At 45.2% G+C, this 24,363-nt stretch overlaps 1 protein-coding gene across 1 annotated transcript; it reads right to left on the bottom strand.

Moving 5' to 3' along the window:
* Window positions 1-6,399: 6,399 nt before the first annotated feature.
* Window positions 6,400-12,851, bottom strand: ZDHHC22 (zinc finger DHHC-type palmitoyltransferase 22). The gene is made up of 3 exons (XM_034770311.1): window positions 12,373-12,851; window positions 11,246-11,821; window positions 6,400-7,385 (listed from the first exon to the last, which is right to left on the bottom strand). Exons 2-3 carry the CDS (start codon window positions 11,805-11,807, stop codon window positions 7,120-7,122), a joined length of 828 nt encoding a protein of 275 aa, XP_034626202.1. The 5' UTR covers window positions 11,808-11,821; window positions 12,373-12,851; the 3' UTR covers window positions 6,400-7,119.
* Window positions 12,852-24,363: the final 11,512 nt, after the last annotated feature.

Genomic DNA, 24,363 nt, shown 5'->3' with positions numbered 1-24,363 from the left:
GTGGTTGTATCAGAGCTATCTAGACAGGGGTTATCATTTCCCAACTTCCTGCATTATTATCCATCTTCTTATGCATCCCAAAATGCTGCCATATTTAACTGGAACCTCATATTTAATTTGTCCATTTTCATCCTATCATCTCTAGGTCAGTCTTGGCACCGCTGCTAAGTTTGCCAGGTTTTCCACTCCTTTGCTCTCCTTCCCCATCAACACAATACCCATCTTCCCCCTTAAACTCCTCTTTCCCAGAAGATAATAAGATCTGGTTAGATAATGATGCTGGATCGTAGTTGTTACCAATCAAGTTGTGACATTACCAGCCAAGTTGTGACATTACCCAGGTTACAATCTAGACTGTTGAACAGCTGTGTCACCTCAATTCTCCAGCCTGGTGTGTCTTTTACACTGCTTCACTGTGAGAGCAACCACTACTGGTCTACTCACACATAGCCTCCAGCATGTAAATTACTCCCAGCTATACTGTATGAGTGCTATGGCCAGCCATTCTTGAATTACACTGCAGAGCAATGCCAGCAAATTCCCAGTCCCAGACTTCCTCCAGAAATGTGCATCTTGTACTGCCGGGTCTCTCCTTCTGGATAATACAGCTCATAGAAAGTCTGTCATTTATCAATAGAAAATGATATGCACAAATCCTGTTATCTCAAATGGAGTTTCCCAAACACTTCAGTACAAACACAATGGTCTAGATAAAAGAATAAAACAAGTTTATTAACTACAGAAAGATTGATTTTAAGTGATTACAAGTAATGAGGCATAAAAGTCAGAATTGGTTACAAAGAAATAAAAGGTGAAACACATCTAATACCTAACTTAACAAGCTAAGTGAATTCAAAGCAAAAGTCTCTCTCACCACACGTTCTAGCAGTCTTAATGGCTGAATTTATTTCTGCCAGGATCCCTACACAGTCCAATGATGCTTCCTTTGTCCTTTAAGTGCTGTCGATGCCATGAGTAGAGATGAAGGGAGAGATATCTTAGGGTGTCTGTCCCACATTCTCACACTTTCCCTCTTCTTTGAGAATCATCTCCTGCTGGGGTTCAGGAGACAGAAAGTATATGGGGATGGGAACCTCCAGATTTTTTTTTGCCATTTCTCACTCAGATCCTTTTTCCTGCCAAAGAATGGCCACTTAAACAAGTGATAGTCCATTTGATTCTGTTGACACCTGATGAGGCATCAATTTGTCTTTTATCTCTGAGGAACTGGTTTGTGGCTGTTTTCCCAGATTTAGAATATGTCTTAGTAACATCATACAGTAGAATCTTATAACTTTTAAAATGTTGCCACACATATTTTACCAGGACAATAATGATCAGCAAATCATGAGTTTTCAGGAGATACCTTACAAGGCATAATTTGTACAAAATTTATCATAGTTTGAAAAAGGGGTGGAAATAGGAATACAGAATGTCACATTCAATACAATGTGAGCAAATGAGAGATTTTGTGGCTGTGGTGTTTGCAACCAGCCTAAAATGCAGGGGGTCTCCTACTCAAACACTTGGTCTGATACAGCATTTCCATCTTGTATGTGAGTCCCATGATTGAGCTAAGATGATTCTAGTGTGCAGATTGCCCCACTGTGCAGCAATGTCCCTACTTAAGCTAATGAATTTCTTGCTGCAGGACTAGAGGATTTGCCAAGCTGATTGTGCTTGCCAATTTCACCGTCCATGTAGATGATTTTCTGAATCAGCTCAAGATGTCATGGCTAACCTGACAGGCATGGGACTATCTGAAATGGTGGTAGGCTCAACTCAGACAGCCTGTCATAGATTGGATCTGGTGTTTGGGCTGGGATTGAAGGTTGGGAGGTTTGAAATTGGACCTGTGGTTTGAAGTCGGGACTCGGTTTTCCTGGGAGGGTGAGGTGTTACCCAGGATTACCTGAACTCAAAGCTATGGTAACTAGTCTCTGTTTTCCAGGTGGTGTCAGGAAATAAATCAATAGGGGATACAGCACCTCCGTCTGATTGGCACACACAAGAGTGCTTCCACCTAAAAATCCTTGTTTTTATTGAGTACCTCTAAAATCACAATAGTTTAGAGCACCCCAAAATATAATTATCCAAAGTCTGAGATGGTGTTGAGTGTTTAGCAGCAGGGTTCTGGTGGCCGGCCTTCCTCCTAGCCACTGGGGAGGTAGCAGTCAGGCTCCAAGCTCATAGAAATCCTCTTAAAAGAACTTCTCCCAAGCTTCTCCACACTAACTAAACTCTTTTATAGGTAACTCAAAACAAAGCAAAACTCAAAGAAACCCCTAATGGGCTGACTGTTTCCCTACCAACAGCAAAAAAGGCTCATAATTTCTACTTATCAGTAAAGCAACTCCAGCAAGAAACTTATAATTACAGACACCCAGACTCAAAACCAGTTATTCTTGTTCCCTTTTTATTCTTGTGAATCTGTCATTTTATCCAGCCCTGTTAGTAGCATTGCATCTGTGCAGATGTTTTTGTCGGCCTAAGCAAGGCCAAATTCTTTCTTGCTACGTGCTGTCCTCACTTCCAGCTTATGGTGCCCAAGTGCAGAAGATGGCTGCTTCTCTTCTCTGGCAGTGACATTGCACTACGAGCTTTCATTTAGTTTGGTCTCTACTGTCACTTCTAGGACTTTTTCAGACTTCAGCGAAATCACCATTTTTTGAAATAGCCACTTTTCAAAGTTCAGTATCTTAAACCGTATTAAGGGCCAGAATGTGCCTGGTCCCTGTGCATGTTCACAACCAACAAAGAGGGTGTAAGAAATGGGGCCATGAATCAGCTTCGCTAACCCTGTACCAGCCAATAGAGCACACCTGACTGGACTCAGAGAGCAGCATCTGATACCCCCTACCTCCTGGAGAACCTTATGGTGCACTCCACCTTCACACCACTCTCAGCACAATGCTGGGCTTTCAAACATGACTAAGCCCTTAATATTTAGTTTTCAAAATAGTAGAAGCAGTTAGCCCCTGTTAGAGACCATCACCTTGCAAAATGTGTTTTTATTATTGTAATTGTTGTTATTGTTATTCTGAACATTAAGAAAAAGCTTTCCAAAAGCTGAAAATGGGAAGAATTTTTTCCTTTACTTTTATCAAACTTTAGAACCATCAAACTGATTTCCTGAGAATTTGTTGGAAGTAACTATGTTGCTCTTGGGCTTGGACCTAATTTGCCAAGTCTCAGCCAGGAGCAAAGGTTCTGGTTGGAGTTGTTAAAATTTGGGTTCTTTTCCCTCTGGGATTTTGATGAACCCTTAGGTACCATATAGAAGAGATGTCTGGGTGTTTGGATAAGTGAGAAGCTCTGACAACTGCTGCTCCCAAGGGACTCACCACTCTTAGATTTTGGATGTTGCAGTTCACAGAGTTGGGAGGAGAGCAGAGAGATAAGCCAACATACAATACCACAATAATGTTACATTTCTATAGTGCCTTTCATCCCAAAAGACATTAATTGCAAGAAGATATACAAGCAGAAGTCACTTAACTACCACTGAAATGCAGGCACCCGTAGCATGGTTCAGAAAAGCTATTTAACAGCCCACATAACACAACACATCAACTTAGGTCAGGAAGTGAGGAATAACTGAAATTGCAGGAGGAATTTTAGGGAGTCACAATACAGTTCCCCATACTGCAATTTGGCTGTGATACCAGGATTAACACTTGCTAAAAATGTGGAAATTTTTTATGACTGAAATGGTCAGGATCTTCTGTCAGCATAGCTGTCTCTAACACCAGGCTGGGGCACTGGTTACTGATTTGGAGAGAATAGTGATTTTTACTGAATCACTAGCATTACTTTGTGTAATATCTGGGTTTTCCTTGGAAGTTTCCCCCTTCCAAGTACTGAGCTGGCCCCTGTAATATGTGATACCTGATGAGATGACAGTCTGAGGTAGCATGTCTGCAGGCAGTGAATAGTAGGAGTTGACCAAACCAACAGTGCCAATAAAATGGCACAGGCAGAGGATGAGAAGTCCACAACATAATTTCATAATTTGTGCTGACACAAAAAAAGCTACTGGCTGAAGTCTTGCAAGCCTGTCCCCTTTAGGAATAAAAAATAGAATCAGTGATGAGAAGAGGAAGTTGGATAGCTAGACTGTGGAATAAGAATATGCTGGGAGTTCTTCTAAGGTCAGGCATACAGTGCAAAGTGCTTCCTCACAATCCAATAACAAGGGGACTGTCAGAAACAATTAATTCATTTCCTAGTTGAGATAGTGTCAAGGTGAACTTTTCTGTTGTATGGGTACTAGTAGGTAGTAATTCACTTGGACAAGCTATCTGTGGATAATAATAATAGTAACACTTCTCTAGCACATTTCATCTGAGGACCTCCTAACACTTTACAAACACAAATTAAACCTCACCCCCCCCCTATGTTATTAGATCCATTTTCAGATGGGGTGACTAAAGTAGAGAGATGAAGTGGCTTGCCCAAGGTCACACAGTGAATTAGTGGCAGAGCCAGGAAAAGAACCCAGGAGACCTGACTCCTAATTTCTTCCTACTATACATATAAGGTGGCTAAATATGCTGTTATACACATACATGTCCACACACACAAATAGAACAAAAGAGCAGTTAAAGATCACAACATCCAGAAGATAACTTAAAAAATCAAAACACTTTATTGTTGTCTGTTAGTGAAAATACAGCATACTATACATGTAAATACTGGTGTGTTCATGCGAACACACATTCAATGTGGAAAGAATATTGTTTATGTGTGTTCTACCTACACAACTAGTTATTTCTGTAGTATATTCTCAAGATCACGCAGCTCATCACAATGTACTGTGTCTGTTTGTTACTTGTGTACACTCTGGGATCATGCTAGAGCTGTCTGTCTGTAGGAATGACTGCTGTGCACTGCTATGGGAGAAACACAACTTTGATAGCAGGTATTATGCTCCTCCCCCAGTATAGATTAAGAGTGGTGTTCAAGGAAGAAATACAGCTTTCATTGCTTAACAGCGGTCCTTCCAGTCTATTAAGAGAAGTAGTGGATTCCCATCCAGGCCACACTGGCTAATGCAAAGATGACCATAACAGAGGCTTCTTCTCATTATAATAAGCCCCTGGGAATAAAGCACTGATAATTTTTGAAATGTGGTAGTGTCTTTTTTTAAGGCACCTATCAACATGGTGTCTCAGCACTTATATGATGGGGTTTGCTGCAGCAGTACATACTGACATACTGGGCTGATTAATCCCAATAGTAACTCCGTTAACTTCTTTGTTGGAGATACACCATGATGAATATACCCCACTATACCTGGGCTAGAGGAAATGTCCTAAAGCATTCGTTCTCAAACTTGATCGCACCCCCCTTCTTTGTGTCTATTGTAATTTACTTGACCTCCCCCACACCAGCACCTGGCCAGCAGCTGCCGCTTTTTGACTTTCCAGCTCTGAAGGCAGAGTGGAGAGTGGCAGCTGCTGGCCAGGCAGCCAGCTCTGAAGACAGCACTGCTGCCAGCAGTAGCGCAGAAGTAAGGATGGCATGATATGGTATGGCCAGGGCTGACAAGGGGGTGGGGGAAGCCGGTACAAATTACTGGGGCCTGGCAGTACGGAAGGGGGTCCGGGGGCCGGCTTCCCCCCTCCCTCTTGTCGGCCCTGTTTAGCCGGTCTGCCCTTGCTGGGGGGCCCAAAAAAAATTTTTCACCGGGGCCCGAACCTGCTCTTGGTGGCCCTGGGTATGGCCACCACTCTCTGGCCACCCAGCTCTGAATATGCGCAGTAATTTTCTCCCTAAAGCTTCTCATGCCCCCCCAGAACACATTCCATGCCCCCCCAGTTTGAGAACCTCTGAAGAGCCTGTGGTAAAGGTATGGCAGGAATGTTTGAGGTAATAATTTTGTTAATTTTTAATACTACTACAAAATGATAGCAAAGTGTCACGGTCTTTGGAGAACCCCACTGTCTTCCAGTGAGGTCTGAACTCTGAACACCACTCAACATGGACGAACCATCTTTGACTGTGCTACATCAGGATGTACATTTAAATGCTGCCACTTACACTCTCCTGCCAGCCCAGTCTGTGTGCATGCACTTTCTGTCACTCACTCACGCAAGTCACCCCCAGCCTACCTCTGTCACACAATCACTCACACACAGCCCAACTCTCAAATGCATCTTTTCCATTCATGCTCACAGTTTTCTTTCCTTGTATCTCTGCCTTATTTGATCCAAGGTCCATTATTAGATCCGCTTGCTGATCCTTGGAGTGGGATAGACAATTGTGCCATGGACTGTGTCATAAGGCAAGGGTTGGGGGTGGGGAGTTGAAGAAGAAATACTCTGAGAAGCAGCCAATAGAGTTGCAATCCTGATAGGCCTCATGGTCAGTCTATTAGCTGCTATCCCTTCATACGAAGGGAAGAGATCAAGAATAATTGGAGATCAAGAGACCTAATAAGTCCTTTCCATCCCTAATTTCTAGTCAATTGAGACTAGACTCTCTCTGCCTTCCTAGCAGCCTCTTCCTAGAGGGTTTGGCTGCACTAAAGTTTCATTGTTAAATGCTTCTTTCTGTCTCAGGTCACTTTGCTTCATAAAGCTCCAACTTGGAAACCCCCCACAGGAACATATACTTTGCTTACAATCTAGTCATGATAGCATGGACTATCAGCTAAATGGAGAAGGATCCTGCTGCCAGTTGTGGGAGAAGGCATAGGTTAGATAAGAGAGAGAGCAAGAGAGAGGGGGGAGATAAAAGAGTGAGAAAGGAGCCTAAAGGAGGATTTGAATATTATTTTTCTAATAGTACAGAGACTGTTGCCATGTACACAGGTGCAGTGATGTGTCTACAAAGCGGCAGTATCTCTTCATCTACATGGTTTGTGATCTCCTTATTAATATTTATTATTTGTATTAACATAGCGGCTAGGAGCCCTAGTCATGGATGTGGACCCCATTGTGCTAGGCACTGTACAAGCACAGAACAGAAAGACAATCCCTTATTTCTGTTCAGTTTGCTAGCCAATCCCTTCCCCCCAGAGTCTGCAGTACTGAGAGATGGAATATCCCAACTTTGCCATGTTGCAGCAGAGTATGAGAAAGTAGGGGTATATCAGTGTGTGTGTGTTGTGGAGAGTTACTTGTCTTTATGCCTGTGATAGTCACTTCCCACATTTAGTATAGGAATGAGAAGTCCTATTAGCCACCTCTTCCCAAAGACATCCTGCAGGTTCTTCCTCCAGGGCCGGGCTCTTACCACCATCCCCTTCCGCACCTGGTAGCGAGTTTGCCCTCGTAAGATCAACAGTATCTGGTGGGAACAGAAGCCAGCACAGGCAAGTCCAATTCCAAGCCAGAGGTACAGCATGAGAATGACAAACATTTCAGAGCTAAGGAGAGCTCCTGCAGTTCCAGAGCCAGGAGAGGGGGAAGAGAAAAAAGAAACAGCATTTTATACACACCCCACATATTAGTATATTAGCCCTCCAGAAATATTCAACCTGACGAGTCCTGGAAACTGAATTATATTCTGTAACAATTATACAACTGGAGAGCTAGAGGAAAAAGAGAATTAATCATTCTAATTATTCTAACTGAAGTATTTCATTCATGATAATCAATGCAACTAATACTGTTGGGGAAAATATTAAAATGGTAGAGGTTAGAGTAGACTAGTGTTTATACTGTTAATATGTAGGATCAGGGCTTAAAGGAATTTTTGTGAAAATTCCACAAAATATAAAATGTATTTTAATCATTGTTAGTAACATTTTCAAAAGTGCCTAAATGACATAGGGCTTGTCTACACGGGATGTTTTTTGCACAGCAAAGCAGGGTCTGAATCTACAATGCACTAGCTTGCAGCACAGTAGCATCTCTTGTGTACATGGCTACAGCACGCTAACAGACTTATGGAAACACTGAATCTGAGAGGTACTTCTAATCATTGTTTTGAAAAAGTTATATATAATTTTATACACATATAAGTACTAAAAAATATGGGCAGATCCTCAGCTGGTGCAAATTGGCCTAATTCTATTGAAGTCAATGGAGCTGTGAAAATTTACAGCAGCTATAATTCTGGCCCTATATATCTATATATATATATAGTATGATATCAGTATATAGGCCAATTTGCACCCGCTCAGGTTCTGCCAATATTTTAGTACTTATATAACTATGAAATCTATCATAACTAATTCCTTACAGGTCTTTTAAAAGAACTTCTCTAATGTTACCTTTCCCTCCTGAAGAGAAGAATGTAGGAATGGTGCAGGGGGGACAACTCAAGTTACTCTAATCCAAGCCTCTCTCAGCAGAAGTCACCACAGGGAACCATGCAGGAGTGCTGGCTAGTCTTACAGCCAGTCCTCCCTCATCCTCTCTCACCAGGAGTCACCAGAACAGGGCTGGGTGGCTGGCTGTAAGTAGCTCATGGCTCCTCCAGTTATTGGAATTGTGTGATACAGGAGTTCAGAGTAGATGATCTAATAGTCCCTTCTGGCCTTAAAATCTATGAATTCCAGCTTCTCCATCTTGAAATGCTGTAATTAATAGTCTAGCTGTTGGCTGCCACAAAATTACACTTTGACTTCACTTCAAGTTTTGGACTTGGCTAGGAGAGAACATTCACACAATGTTTTTTTTCAAACAGATTACAGCATCTGGCTTTTCAGTCCTGAACACTTGAACCATTAAACATTGCTTTTTAAATTCAATATCACCTTTCTTTTATTGTCAGATCCCAGTAGACATCATGCACAACATGGCAAGGGGAGAATAGATCCCCTTAAGGAAGTGAAGAATCCTCATACTAATTCGGTTAGTGAGGGTAACTTGAAATATTGAATAGGAAGGTCAGATACAAGCATGGGCTTCTCAGCATTTATTGGAAGCACAAGAGTGAAATGAACATAAGGTTTATTCATCTTATTCTTAGGTTATCCAAATAAACAGTAGTCTATAGTTTTGTCAGTAGATCCAATCTGACAGACATTTACAAAAATACCCCTCATTTGCCCATCATTACCAGAGACCATTTTAAACCCAAATTTACTTCTGTTCCTTGTGAACCTGATGTGATCTCACTCGTATTGCTGCACACTATTTATGCCAGAAATGCTGAATCGTTATGCTGAATTTAGAGATACTGGAACAAAATCTGATATACATTCTGGCTCTTTTGTGCCTCCTGAACACAGGTTCTGGCCACAACTAGCCAGCTGAGAATTAATCCAGCTGGCATAAAACTAACAGATCCATCTCCTATTCCAGTGGTCACTTGCTGCCAGCATAGAGAGCATGTCAGAGGAGGAAAAGGATGTGTTGGAGTGTGGTGGAGTTCTGCTCTGCTGCACTGATCCTCAGTTAATACATGGTCCCTTAGGGTCCATACACTAGTGGCATAAATTAGTGAAGCCTAGGGTTTTGCTCTAACATATGCCAGGGTTGATGCAGATCAGCCCACAGAATCAAAGAGTCATAACCAACACCCTGGTAGCCTCCTCACCTCTTTCCCCCACTCCATTTTGCTGTGTCAAGCATAGCTTAGAAGAGGAGAGCATCAAGTCTGGCGTTATTCATTCTGAAGAAGTTTATCCAATGTTATTTAAAATGTGGTTTTACTTGGAAAAGTGACTCCATCAAAATCTCATGGCAGGGTTCCATGTCTATTGTCTTTCAGTGACTACCATGCCAAAATTGGATACTTTTCTAAGTAAATTTCTGCTTGTTTGTTTTTAAATGCCAGCCTTCTCAGCCTGGAATCTGAAAATCAAGCTGGGTTCCTTCTGGCTCATGTATCATTAGCAAAATTCTGTATCAAAACATAGTAACAGTCCTGTTGATTCATGACCCCAGAATACAATCCTGATCCTCTCCCTGAGCTGAGTGGCTCTGCAGGGGTCAGAGCAGCAGTCCTGTTTTAGTCAGTAAAGTGAGGAGATCTGATTCTGATACACACAGGCTGCAGGTCTGATGGTTAAAAGAATAACATTTTTACTTAGTCACTTTCAGAGTACCACTAGTCTATAAGCTTTCTGTGTAGCGACTTTTCAAATGCCCTTCATTCTAGGGTTTTGTCTCAAATTTAGACTTGGTGCATTTGGAGAGGCTCAGGGGCATGGTGAGATGAGGAGGGACAGAACTAGAGGTGCTGAGGCAGATTTGTGGGAGAAGGATCAGGAAAAGAAGTTAGAGGAATAGGGGGAGAATTGATGAGGAGCAGGAAAAGATGCGGATGGGGAAAGGGCACCTTGAAAGGCATAAAAAGGCAGAGTCAGCAGCAAGAGATTATTCCTCTGAATACATTTGCTTTTGGCGTGGGGCGCTTTCAGAGATCAATGGTGGCTCTCAAACTGTGGTCTGCAAAGAACTATCTGGAGGTCTGTGGAGAGCTGGTTGGTCACATCATACTAATTCTCTTCTTTGTTTCCACCTGCTAGATAGCATTGAAAGAAGCTAACATAATTTCCTAACACTGATTTTCCATGCAAGCAGCTGCTGTACTTGCCACAGGGAAGGGATGTGGGGCGAGGTGTGTTTATTGGGAGGGGAAAGGAAGTGGGTCTGGGCTTGTGTCTAATGAGAGGGGTGACTGGGCTGGGTGATGTCTAATGGGAAAGGAGGTGGGGCTGGTGTGTGTTTTATGATGGGGAGATGGGGCAGGGTGATGGCAAATTGAAGAGAAGGTGAGGCTGGATGGTGGTGAATGGGAAAGGCGGTGGGGCTGGGTGTGTGTCTAATGGGAGTGGAGGTGTGACCAGGTGATGGCAAATGGAAGGGGAAGTGTCCCCCAGTCAATCTCTATTAGGATATGATTCCCCCCTCTGAAGAACTTGAGAACCAGCCCCAGCCACCCACGGAGGCACCCCTCTGCTTTAGGATAATGAGTGGAATTCTTTCTCCTGCTGCCTAGTTGCACTGGACTCTCTCTGTGCCCACCAGCCCTGCTCCCTGACGCTTTGTCTTTGGCGCTGGGTTTGGGTTTTTTTAGAACCTAATAAATTATGAAGAGGGCTGTGTCTGGAACCTGGCTGGGGCCCAGCCAGCCTCGATTTCAATAGGGCCTTTGATCACAGTGCTAAAGTCCTGCAGGAAACGTACCCCAAGCCTCAATGAAGAGATCCGTGAGCACAGGAACCCCTCCCTTCCCTTTCCCCGCCCTCCGCCCCTCACAAAGTTGCCTGGGAAAGAGCAGGACCCAAGTGAGGCATTTGGGCAAAGGGAGACCATGTTCTTTCTCTGGGAGAGAGGCCGCTTACCTGAGAAGAACTGGCTGATGGAGTGAGGCAGGAGGGTGAGGAAGGCCAGTGGGTTTGCAAAGGACATAGAGAGCACTGCAGAAATGTAAGCCAGCCCTGCCACCAGGGAGTCGAGACAAGCCAAGGAGGTGTAGAGGCAGAACATGACGAAGTTCCGCATGTTCCTGCTCCCGATGCAGTTCCCTGTGAAGAAACAGTGGTGGTCATGCCTTTGGGTGACTCTGGCACACAGTCTACAGAAGTGGGTGCTGGGCAAGGCTGAGCAAGGGGACCTGCTTCTGTCCGGCCGGTCCGCCACCACTTCGGCTCCTCCGCCCGAGTTCAGGCACTTGCCAAGGTCCTCAGGGGAGTTCTGTATCACAAGGATGTAGTTCCCCAGGGCATTAGCTGAGAGGAAGAGGAAGAGGGCCCCATGCAGCAGAGCAGGAGAGAAAAGTGGGGTGGTGTAAGGGTCTTTGAACATGCTGGGGATGAAGAGAAAGAGCTGGAGGACGAAGGTCACTAAGGAGATGCACAGGAAGTAGGCTGGAGCAACAACATTGAGCACCCTGAGAACTAGCATTGTGGATTACATTCCTGCAGGGAGAGCAAGAAGAGAACAAACATCACCGCCTCGGACGGATACTTGATGCGTCCATTTCCTTCCAGGTTCCCCATCCCCCCGGCTCCCCTGTTTGCTCCTGGCAATGCCCTCTCTGCTGCTCTCCCCCATCCCTCCCTCCCGTCTGCCACACTCACCCCCTGCAATGAAACCCCCACCAGTTCAGTGGCGTGTGACAGAGACAAGCTCCTTGGGGAACGATCGCTCCTCATTTCCGAGCTGTTACTGTCACAGCCCCCGTGCCTGGCTTCAGGGAGCTTGCAGGCGGCATTGCCACTGAGATTCCAGAGGCTGCGGAGTCTGGAGCCTCTGTCTGCCGCTGCATCAGCACCAAGCTCGCTCCGCGGCTCCCCTTTTCTCTGCTACAGGAGTTCCTGTTACAGGCAGGGCCAATTTTTGTGTTGCATGTCCGAAGGAAGGTGAGGGAAGAAGGGAAGAGAGAAAGGGTGGTTGCTCTAATCCCCTGCAATACGGATCAAATCCAAAACTCTAATTTATCCGTTGAAGCCACAGATCTGCAGATTACCTCAATGACTGTTGTCCCTACATGCGCAAAATTAGGAAATGCACAAAACAACTGCTAAGTGCTGCCCCAGCTGCAACCTTCGGCGTTGTGCGAGGAACTCTGTAACAGCAACAGAGCGCTGTGCGTGTGTGTCTGGCTGTCGTTATTGTATAGTCAATGCACATGATTACACCAACAAAGCAAACAAAATCCCCTAAAAACCAAAGGTACAAAACAGCAGCCATCTCGGCAGGTCCATGTCAGCTCCCCCAACGCACCGATGACTACGTTTAGCTCTTTCTTTTTCCATCCGTGCCAGACACATTTAAAATGTACAAGGGTACAAGGACCTATGACAAATAAATGAAGCAGGGAGCCGCCTGTTCCAGCGCTGCCTGCTTTTTACACTCCCTGGCTGGAGCTTATCCACCATTGTAAGGAAACTTCAGCCTGGAACTTACATCGGAAGCACATTTGTCCCTTAAACTTTAAAGATTTAGTAGCCACTGGGAACTTTCTTTGGTGCCAACACTGGCAGCCCCATCCTGGTTCTGGCGGCACCGCTGGGCAGTCTCCAGATCGGCTCACCCCCCTCTCCGAGCTCGCCTGGCTTGCTGTCTGGCTGGCACACGGAATAACCTTGAAATCCCCTTGCTTGCTGGTTTTTAGGAGTGCATAGTTGTTGCTCTTGTTACCTGGCTGCCCGGAGCTGCTGTGGCCGGAGTCCAAGGGAGCTGGGAAGAAGCTGGTGTCCCTTCGAGGCCAGCCGCTGGCTTAGCAGCAGCCGCGGTGTGAACAGCAGAGGCTCGGGGAGCTTCTCCCTTAGCAGCCCTCTCCCAACAGCCGCAGGCGGCTCAATGGGGCGCTGTCCCTTCAGCACCCCCAGCAGGAGCCGCCCTGTGCTTAATAGACAGGGGCCTCGGGAGAAATAGGGAGCTGTCCCTTCAGTGCCTCCGGCAGGAGCCCTCCTGGGAGCAGTGGCACTGGAGGCAGCTGTCCCTGCAGCACCAGTCAGAGTCCGCCGGGCCCCGGCACCTGGGATCCCTCCCACCCTACCAGCACCCCGTACTTAGTGGGAAGGTGTCCCTGTGCGCCCTGGAGCCTGGGCTCTCTGAAAGCCCATCACTTCCACCAGTTGTAGCACCGTGGAGCTGCTGGCAGTGGGGCAGGAGACGGGAAAGAAGAGGAATCTGAGCTCACTTACCCAGAGCCCAGAGCAGGTCCTGCCCGCTGCAGCCCGGCCGGCTGGAAACCGCTGCTCCAGCAGGTGCCTCAGAAGGGGGAGGATGGAAACGTCTCGCCTGCTGCCGACGAGCCACTCCTTGGAAGAGCAGCAGCCCCGAGGAACAGTTTTGTGAAGGCTGGAAAGTTTGGGAGGGGGTTCTCTCTCTTTCTCTCTCTCTCTCGGCTGGCAGCCTTCTCTTTTTTACCCAGATCCAGGACCTCTGGCACCCTAGTCAACTAGTGAGCATTGAAGGGAGGGGGGTAAAGTGCACTGTGCTGTATGCTAAACGGGTCCCAGAGAACCTGTGCACAGAGCTTTAATTACTCCACGTCCATAAGTGCTGAGTAACTAGCACACTCTTCCCCTCCCACACACACACAATGCACATGCACGCTCTCTCTCTCCAAAATACGTGCACACACACACACAAACACCCACACACAAGACATTGACAAACACTCACAATTTGTCAAATAAATGTCTGCCTTTTGAAAGGGACACAAAGAGGCTCCCTGACTTAGTGCTTTGAACCTCTGGAGACCAAGATTCAAATTCTGAACTGGTCACAGGAGAAAGAAAATACAGGTTGGTGGCTGCAAACTGGTCCTAGGATTAATCCCTTTCATAAGAACCATCCTGTGATTCAGACTCATTAGCAGGCTCTGCTTTTGCCAGGGAGGCCCATCACTCACATCTAAGTGGAGTGCATGGCAGGGCAGGACTGGGGTGTACTCCTGTGTCTCTGCTTCTAAGGAGATACACATTGTGAGACAAAGAACTACCCCCCACCCCACCCCCACACACACACTGTGAGGGTTAGTGACAGTCAGATTTTTTTATTTAATGCTTTTTTGTTTTGTTGCATAAATAACGTTTTTTTCTCAACTCACTTTCATGATTCAACATATCAGAGAAAAAAACATTTAGGATAACAAAAGCCAGAGGAAGCCAGGCCTGTGCACAATGGAGCTGAAATGAGACATGACTGAGATGCACTTCAGCAGAAATGTGGGGAAAACTGGGCAGCATTCACCCAGCCTTCACTCCCATCCTAATGCTCTCCCTGTCATGATCCCAAATAAACAAAATCTTTTAATATTTCCTTGGCTTATTGATTTTAAACTAGAGTGAGCCTTAGAAGAAGGAATATACCAGCCTAGCTTCTACTGTTAAACAATCAGTGTTTTCTTCTTATTTTAACAGCTTACATCAAAATAACAGAAAAAATACATTGAAACCTTTTCATGTAATGGAGGATCATTGACTGAAGGGAATGAATAACATGAAAGACATTAATTCTTCCTATACTGGTAGCACCACAAGCTACAGTTTATTAATGAAACGTATAAGAGAAAGTGAGCAGCTTTTCCCACTGGAGTGGTACAGTGGCTAAGTTATGCCTGCTGCTTTCATTAACATGCTCTTCCAGACTTTGATACTCACAAAATTGGTATAAAATATGGTATAAATTGTTTTTCTCTGTTCACATTATTGTGTTTGTGCAGTGGGAGATTGGGGAGGAGGGGTCAGGATTAATTCTCGTATAATTCCATTGACTTCAGTGGAGTTATATCAGGGAGGAATTTGAGTCTGTGTTTGTGTATGTGTGTGTGTGAGAGAGAGAGATTTGAGAAAAGCTAGACAAATTAGCTTGTCCACTCACTGAAATAACAAGAGCAATGGTTAATTTGTGGGTCTGTATTAAAACAAATGACATCAATATTTACTTCAGGAATTAGTATTATTCTCTCCCTTCCCCTGCCCCCAATGTCATACTGGTGAAAGAAGCTAGACTGATTGACAGAGAAATGTAAGTCTCCCATTTTCTCTTTTAGAGAGGCAGTGTGGGCTAGTGTACAGGAGACATGGGTTCTTTTCACAGCTCTGCTGCTGGCTTGCTGGATGCCTTTAGATAAATCACTTGAACACTCCATGCCTCAGTTTCCACATCTGTAAAAACAGGGATAATAACATTTACCTCCTTCATAAAGGCTTTGTGACCTCTGTATGAAAAGCCCTATATAAAAGGGCTAGGTATTATTATTATTACCCATTGCTCTGGTACTTCTTGGAGAATGGCACTGTGAACTTCTCCCACACACTACTCCAGAGCCAGCCCCCAGTGTCTCACCCCTGACTTGGAGGGAGTTTGATCTTCATGGTCCACTGACCCTTTAAACTCTCTCCTGAAATAGGATCAATTAGTGCCAAGTGTGAAGGTGATTTCTCTGATGTGGACAGTTGTCTACTAGGAAGTAGACTGGAAATTCACTGACTCATTCCACACAATCTATCAAACAGCCATCATTTGATTGCATCTTTTGGTCACCACTAACCTGGGCTACAGTTGACCATAGTAGATGAAAGTCTCTATAGCAGGGGTGGGCAAACTATAGCCCAGGGGTCGCATCCGGCCCTTCAGACATTTTAATCCATCCCTTGAGCTTCTGCCAGGGAGCAGGGTCGGGGGCTTGCCCACTCTGCACATGCTGTAGCTCCGTGCAGCTCCCGGAAGCAGTGGCATGTCCCCCATCCACTCCTATGCATAGGGGCAGCCAGGGGGCTCTGCATGCTGCCCCCACCCCAAGAGCCACCCCCACAGCTCCCATTGGCCGGGAATCGCGGCTAATGGGAGCTGCGGGGGTGGCGCCTGAGGACGGGGCAGCACGCAGAGCTACCCAGTGCCATGCCCCCACATAGGAGCCAGAAAGGGAGACATGCTGCTGCTTCTGGGAGCTGCTTGAGGTAAGCACCGCCCAGAGCCTGCAACCTCCCTCCCCCGTGCCCCAACCCCCCTGCCCCAGCCCTGGTCCCCCTCCCACCCTCTGAATCTCTTGGTCCCAGTCCGGAGCCCCTTCCTGCACCCTGAACTTCTCATTTCTGGTCCCTCCTCAGAGCCTGCACTCACAGCTGGAGCCCTCCCCCCCTCCTGCACCTCAACCCCCAATTGTGTGAGCATTCATGGCCTGCCATACAATTTCCATACCCAGATGTGGCCTTTGTGCCAAAAAGTTTGCCCACCCCTGCTCTATAGTCTGGTCCCTGAACCATCTAATCCACTGTGCTTGGCCCATGTTAAGCAAAATAAACTGCAGTACCAGTCTATTCCATGTTTCATGCTCTCTGGCTTCACATCTAACAGAGATAATCAGTGAACTCTCACTAAATCACAGCCCAAATTATGTTTTCTTTTATATTTTTCCAATAAAAATGTACATAGCTTCAAACAGTCCCATTAGGTTTGCATTCAGGAGACAGCCCATTGGTTATATTTCACAGAAGTGAGTAATTTAATACATGTTATTTGATTCTATAGTTTGGATGAAATGGATCCCGTCTGTAGTATGTTCAGTGGTGCTTGTTTCAAATTTTCACTTAAGGTCCAAATAAACCTTATATCCTTCCAGTTGATTTTTTTTCCAGTCAATTACTTTTCAAAATCTGGACATCCATAATATCTGGAGGGTTTTCTGTTTCGTTGTGTTAGGTAAAATTGAATGCTAATCAAATGTGGCAGACAAAACCTGATGTCTTCTGTTTAGCCATGAAATAAAGTAAAGAATGGGTATCAGAATGGCAAGATTACCCCACACCACTCACCAAGAGACCTCAGACTTGTATTGATGGGGCCACCAACATTATGGGGCAGAGGGGAATTCAGTACCAGGGCTTTGTTCAGTCCTTAGCTACTCTACTGAAATTGTCAACAAGGGCCAAGACTTCCTAAAATCAGAGACTAAAATTAAGCTCCTATCTATAATTGAGAGCTGCTGGCCATTGAGTAGTGCTGAAAGGCAGGCGGGATGAACTCGGGAACATAACATTATGTTCCTGTTTTTTGACCTAGGTTGCCAGTCATGCTGTGCAAATTGTGCTGGTGGCTTTAGTGATGAGGACACCGTCAATAAGGGAAAGGATGGAGATCAACTTGCTCACATTAGGGCAACTAAACAGTTGATAGAAGGTCATGACTTTCTGATATTATCAGACTTGTGCTGTATTTGAATCTGTGGCCTAGAGATTGAAAATGAAGTATAGGTAGTTCCCTGATCCAGCCAATCTTCATCCTCCTCCTTCTCCATCATTAGCTTTAATGTGGAAATACACTAAATGACAGCAGCATGTTCCCGTCTGTGTGGGCCACGCTTTTGTCTGATTTGTTTGTTTGTTGATGTCTCATTATGTCTTGTCTTTTCCAGGGCTTATAACTCAGCTGTAAAAATATGCTGTGGGCTAAAATTTGGCATATAATATATCTGTGAGGGAACACATTATGTTTTCACTCTTTGTTGCATGCCAAAAATCAGTCTGGGCTAGTTTTAAGGTGTCTAACTGGAAAGTTTGCTACCTAAAGACACATTCTTAACCTGCTGTATTTCAGACATGTCTTTGTATGTCAGACATATTCAGGTCATTAATCCATGTAGTGAATAGGGGGAAAGGAAAATGAAAAAAACAGTTACTTTTCATTTAGAACCATATTCTTTCGCACCTGCTTGTGCTAACCTTGTCCAGTGACAGTGTCCTAAGGAACTTTAGCGCATGGATTTATAACACTTAGCAGATTGAGCAAGGCAAAAAAGGGTCAATAATCTGTGAATTGATAAAGATTTACAGAACAGGCTGTAATGGCTCTTTGGGTGGTCTGAGTCTATCAGGCAAAATCTCCTTTTAAAGAAGTATCTAAATACTAATTTATGCAGAAGATCAAGATGTTGTCATTCTCATTAGAAAAGCCAAAAATCAAATGGACCAAGAAGCATGAACTCTAAAGTCAGATCTAGATAAGGAAACGTGGTTGTGTTTTAAAATGTATTCACTATCACATTTGAACTAACATGATTTTAAACAGGACTTTGCACCTAGTGTACACAGGCCAAGTCAAGTTTAAAAATATTATCTGTCTTGATTTGCAAAGCCCCATATGAAATTGGACCTGGCTACCTGAGAAACTGTCTGTCCTGCAGCAACCCAGGACCTCCCACAACACTTCACTTAATGATGTTGCTGCGGACTAATAGGGGAAGGCTTGTGACCATGGGAGACGGAACCTTCACAGGAGCCAGACCAAGAACTTGGAACTCTTGCCACAAGAAATAAGAATGACCACTAGCCTTGTCACATTCAGAGTCATATATAAGGCCCCTCTCTTCACTCAGCCTTTCCCATAATAGTACCCCAATTTGCTCAGTCATTCATCTTCAAGAAATGCCCTAAGCCCATTTTTGGTGGCAGAGAAGGAAGAGCAAAAGACTAGTATCAAATTTTAAGTTATGAGGGGTGTTTGGATACTGTGTTGGTGAAGACCATGTAAGTACCTGGTTAGGTAGCTAGATAGAGCAAGGAAATATCAGGCCTGTTAAAAACAAATGTACCAAGTAACAATTTAGCATGTGCTCTTATGTGTCATGAAAGCTGTTGCAGAAATTAACATTTGACTCATTTGCTGCCGGCTGCTGATGTTGGGAAACACCAACTTTCTCTGATCAAATAAACTTCAGCAAGCCAATAAATATCTGCTAAAAATAGATAATATTGGAAGGAAAATCTCCCATGGAAACAGGTGGAAAAGGAGCCCCACATGAAGGGAAAGGTGCCCGTGCCTTAACTTAGTTGCAAACAGATGACTGAAAGCCCAGGCAGGAAGGTCTATAAGAGAAAATTCTCAAGCAGTCCTGCAAAAGAGAGTGGGGGCAAATCAGAAAGAGGCCAACAGCAGAGACCATAACCAAAGGCTCAATCCTGCAAAGTTCTGAGCACCTTCTGCAAGGTGTGAAATGCCCCCAATTCTCATTTTTTTCATTGGGACTTGAGGGAGCTCAGCATCTTTCAGGATCAGGCTCTATGCACCTAAGGTAGGTTCACTTAGGACCTGATCCAGCTCCCAGTGAACTCAACGAGAATTTATCATAGTATCCGAACTAAAGCCCATGAAGGCTAACAGCAAAGGTGCCTAACCACATCAATCTGATTTCTGTGAATCATTTTGTTTAAACCTGATTCTTTTTAAGTTTTTGGGCATTAAAAGCTCCTGAGAAGGCAGCAGTCCCACTGCTCATGGAAGAATATTGTAGTTAGAGCCAGTAGCTGGTTAATGTTCCTTTAATGCTTGGTCATTTCCATGTAGAGTTTTGCAGGAACAGAGCACTTCAGTGAGTATAGAATGTAAAATAATAAATGTAAATATTAATTACAGAAGCAGATTAAAAACCTACATAAACAGCAAGGAATGTGTGAAAGTGATCAGCTCAAACAACCTGCTGTCAACAGGAACAATCACCATCTTCAAGAGCTGTCCACTCCTACTTGTGTTTACTGCTGCCGCCCCCACATCCTCACACACGTGTACCATGGTGGTCTGTTGCTATTTTGCGTTGCATTCTTGATCGAATTTATATCATACAGCCCAAGGATTTTTAAGTGTCATGCACATCTAGGGCACCCTATAAATAATAAAGAACAATAACACGTTCTCATATTCATAATCGAGTCACTGCTCATGTGTTGAATAGTCACTGCCCAACAGATGGTTCTTCTTTTGCTGCCTCCAAAATGGAAATGACCAGTTACTAAAGATAAAATGTTCCTTCCCTTGTGCTGTTTCCCTGGGGCACTTCCTTGAAGAAACTGCCGCTCCCTAGAGAAAGAAACCTCTCAGTCTGGGAGGGAGTGAAGTCCGATATGAAATATGACACATTTCACCATGGAGAACAGAACAAATTTCTAAACCAGTGCTATAAAATAGACTGCCGCTGCAATGTGTCCTGTGGGATAATGCTTGTTGCTTCTAGTTTCACCTGGCTGTCACTCTCTACCCTAGAGATTGACTGTATTTCAATGGTGGTGTAGGAATGTAAGTTTGTAAACTACTTTGAGTGCTGTTGAAATGTAAAATATTATTGTTATTATATATGTGAATACTGCACATGCTTATATTATATATATCTGCTAAACAGTGCATATATCAATGATTCTAACTGAACATATGTTGTTAGACTAAATATCTTACATTATATAGCTTCTGCCATCTTAAAGGCTCCCAAAGTGCATACCTATGCAGGGATCACTTCCCTCATTACCAAAGGGCTGCCACCTCTGGGGTAGAACATGGCAGCTGTTTAACAGCATACAAAGATACAATGATTTAAGACTGGAAATGAAGAACTGGAGGAGGGGGGAATCCTCAGCTGGTGTAAATTGTCACAGCACCATTAAGTAATTAAAGCTGCAGGGGAATTTAGGCTGAGTATAGCTACCCAAATTGAAATTTGGGCAGAATACAAAGATTAATCTACTAACTCTTTTGAAAAGTGCACAAGTGATTTAGGATTTAAGGCAACAAGCAATTAGGACTTCAAGTTAACCTCTCATCTGAAGCCAAGTAACTCCCACCGCAAAGCACTCCCTAGCTGCCAGGCTTGGCAATGTTTCAGTACTGACTCAGGGGCAATGTTGCCACTTACAGAGTCATCAGCACCACTTCCTGTAACAACCTAGCTCTACTTGGGGATCTTCCACACACACATTGATCAGGGATAACTCAGATAAACTAGTGAGCATTGAGGAGAACACAACCCATGGTGACAAGGCAGTAAGTGTGATCAGTGGCAGTAAGATGAACATTGTACTCCATGCTTATTTTTGTGTCTGAAAAACTATAGTCTGAGTGCTTTGTGTAATGAATTCACCAGTCTCAGCAGGACTCTGGGAAAATAAAGTAAGTGCTATCTAGGGAATCCAGGGCCTGATTCTGCTGCCTTACTTAGGTTGAATATCATCTTATTCTGCAAATAAACCCATTTGCTTTAATGGGACAAATTAAAGTGCTGCTCAGTAGAAGTAAGAGTGGCAGAATCAGGCCTTCAGTTTTGGAATTTTTGAGGCAGCTGGGCCTGTTTCCCTTAGTTGTATGGTCTTGGTAGTCTATTTCCAGGATCTCTGGTGGCAAAATTCCCAGAGCAGGGCTCTTACTTCCCTGTTCCCTGAGATGTGCAATCCTGTGTTTCTGTCTGAGGGAATGCAATGTCATAACATCAGTATTCCCATAAGTGTTGGATGGAGAGGTAAGTGGAGAGGCGCACACACAGATCCTGTAATGCTGTCTCCCCTGAATGAGCCACTTGGGTCTTTGATGCTAGGGGACACGGATCTCCTCAGTTTCAGAGTGAATATAGAATAGATGCCTATCTCTTTCTGAGTCTTCCTGAGGATGGGCAGCCTTTTGACCATTTTTAAATAATTTCTGGTGCCTAAACATTGTTTAATCTGCATGTGAACTAATGAGAGACCAAGAGCATGTCCACATTGCAAGTGCAAACATGCTGAGGGTCAGAGTTCCCAAAACTGCTAAAGCACAGATCCATTTTGCAATATAGACAGGATCTTAAGTATGTCTCTGACCTGTCCTAAAGGCTTGGGCTGTCCAACTCTAACTGTGTAGTAGCCAGGTCCCCCAACAAGGTTATAGCCCAGTTTCAAGTCTGTGCTATTCACTGAGAGGGGTGTGCCCTTCCAAGGAGAGATTGGAAGCATTTAGTGGAGCAGAAAATTGATAGGCTGTTTTCCTGCCTCAAGCAAAGAGAAAAAACCAGTTTCTTAGTGTTTTATGGTAGCTGATGACTGAACACAGGAGCCATCACACCTGTTTAATTTAAAACAAATAACATCCTTATTACCCCTGTGAGTAAGCCCAAGCTAGTTTCACTGTATTGCTGTCAGGAGCTCTGTGCTTCAGATACACTGGAGAAAGGGGGAACTCTAGTTATTTTTAATTTTTTCCCCAACCCTAGGCCTCAGCCTATAGCAGGGATCAGCAACTTTTGGCACGTGACCCGTCAGGAAAATCCACTGGTGGGCCAGGACGATTTATTTACCTGCAGCGTCTGCAGATTCGGCCGATCGCAGCTCCCACTGGCAGCGGTTTGCCGCTCCAGGCCTATGCGGGCTGCAGGAAGCAGAGCAGGCCAAGGGATGTGCTGGCCGCCACTTCCCGCAGCCCTCATTGGCCTGGAACAGCGAACCATGGCCAGTGGGAGCTGCAATTGGCCGAACCTGCGGACGCTGCAGGTAAACAAACTGACCCGGCCCACCAGCAGATTTCCCTGATGGGCCGCGTGCCAAAGGTTGCCAATCCCTGGCCTATAGGAAGATTTTTGAGGGATAAAGGTAGCTGGGAAAATTAATAAAACCAGTCTATGTGCTGCTTGTACATATCACTTTATCCCAACTCCTCAGTATTACGGGAACAGTTACATTAGGGATTAAAGGGGGGACATAAATCCAAAAGGATTCGAAGGGTGCAAAAATCAAGGAGAGAGATTAATTATTTAGAGTGGACCTAGAAAGTATAACTAGAAGAAATAGGATGATATTAAGAAGGGAAAATACAGCTTAAATGTCTGGAAAGACTCCCTGGTAGTGAGATGGATTAGGGGAGAGAGACCCATTGCTTGGAACATGGAAAATGGGAATAGAAAGAGGCACTCCCTCTTCGGGATTTTAAAATCGACTGTTTGAAATCCCAGATGAAGCCCACAGATGGTGCTGCTTGTTTAACTAAAACTCCCCACAACCCCCGCCAGCGGACACTGCACAAGTCACAGTCAGGAAATGAGCTCACGCCTAATATTAAACACAGCCAGCATGAATATCTCCATCGAGTTGATTTTAAAAGCTGGTCTTGGCCCTCCGGGACAGGCAGTGCTGTAATAGGTAAGACGGCAGTCAAACTCTGCAGTATATAAAAACCACACACAGAAAACCTCCTTATGAAATACACAAAGAGAGAGATAGAGAGACCTTCTTGTGTTACTACATTGGTTTGTGAGGCACTCGGCTATCATGATGAGAGACAGAATATAGATGGATACAGATAACCTCTTCTCTCCTACCCAGACAGGATATGCTCACTTTCCCCAAAATATTTTGCCATTCTGTCATCTCATGGAAGGGGGAAAATATCAGACCAAAGGGAAGTATTGGTAAAAATGAAGTGTGCAGCATTTCCAGGCCATCGATTTTAGGAAGGGGCTGAGCTTCAGCCCAGAATCAACTCTTACCTGCTGGCTTAGAGAGATGAAATAGTCAATCCAGAGTTAGTTCAACTTACTCTAAGAATATGTTTCTGGTGAACTCTCTTAGGCTGTGGAATCATCTCCAAAGGGAAGTGCTGGAAGCCCCATTGTTTGAGGCATTTACAATGAGATTGGACAAAGCCCTAGTACAGAGGTGGGCAAACTACGGCCCGCGGGACCCTCCTGCCCGGCCCCTGAGCTTCTGGCCCGGGAGGCTAGTCCCCGTCCCCTCCCCCCCCCGCTTCCCTTCCCCCGCAGCCTCAGCTCACTGTACCACCAGTGCAATGCTCTGGGCGGCCGGGCAGCGCAGTTGCAGAGCCGCGGCCTGACCCGGTGCTCTGGGAAGCGCAGCTGTAGTGCCACCAGCCACCGGTGCTTCAGGCAGCGCGGTAAGGGGGCAGGGGAGTTGGGGCTGTGGATAGGGGTCAGGGCGGTCAGAGGGTGGGGAACAGGGGGGTTGAATGCGGGCAGGGGTCCCAGGGGGGCAGTCAGGAAGGAGAGGGGGGGTTGGATGGGGTGGGGGGGGCAGTCAGGAGCAGGGGTTCTGGGGGCAGTTAGGGGACAGGGAGAAGGGGTGGTTGGATGGGGCAGGGGTCCCGGGGGGCAAGTCAGGAATGAGAAGGGGGGTTGGATGAGGCATCAGGGGTGGGGGGTCTGGGGGTGGTCAGGGGACAGGGAGCAGGGGGTGGTGGATGGGGCAGGAGTACTGGGGGA

Source organism: Trachemys scripta, chromosome 4 (genome assembly GCF_013100865.1).
Source record: "Trachemys scripta elegans isolate TJP31775 chromosome 4, CAS_Tse_1.0, whole genome shotgun sequence".
NCBI classification, from domain to species: Eukaryota; Metazoa; Chordata; order Testudines; family Emydidae; genus Trachemys; species Trachemys scripta.
The sequence above is the reverse complement of the archived record's forward strand: the minus strand, read 5'-3'. Positions and strand labels throughout refer to the sequence as shown.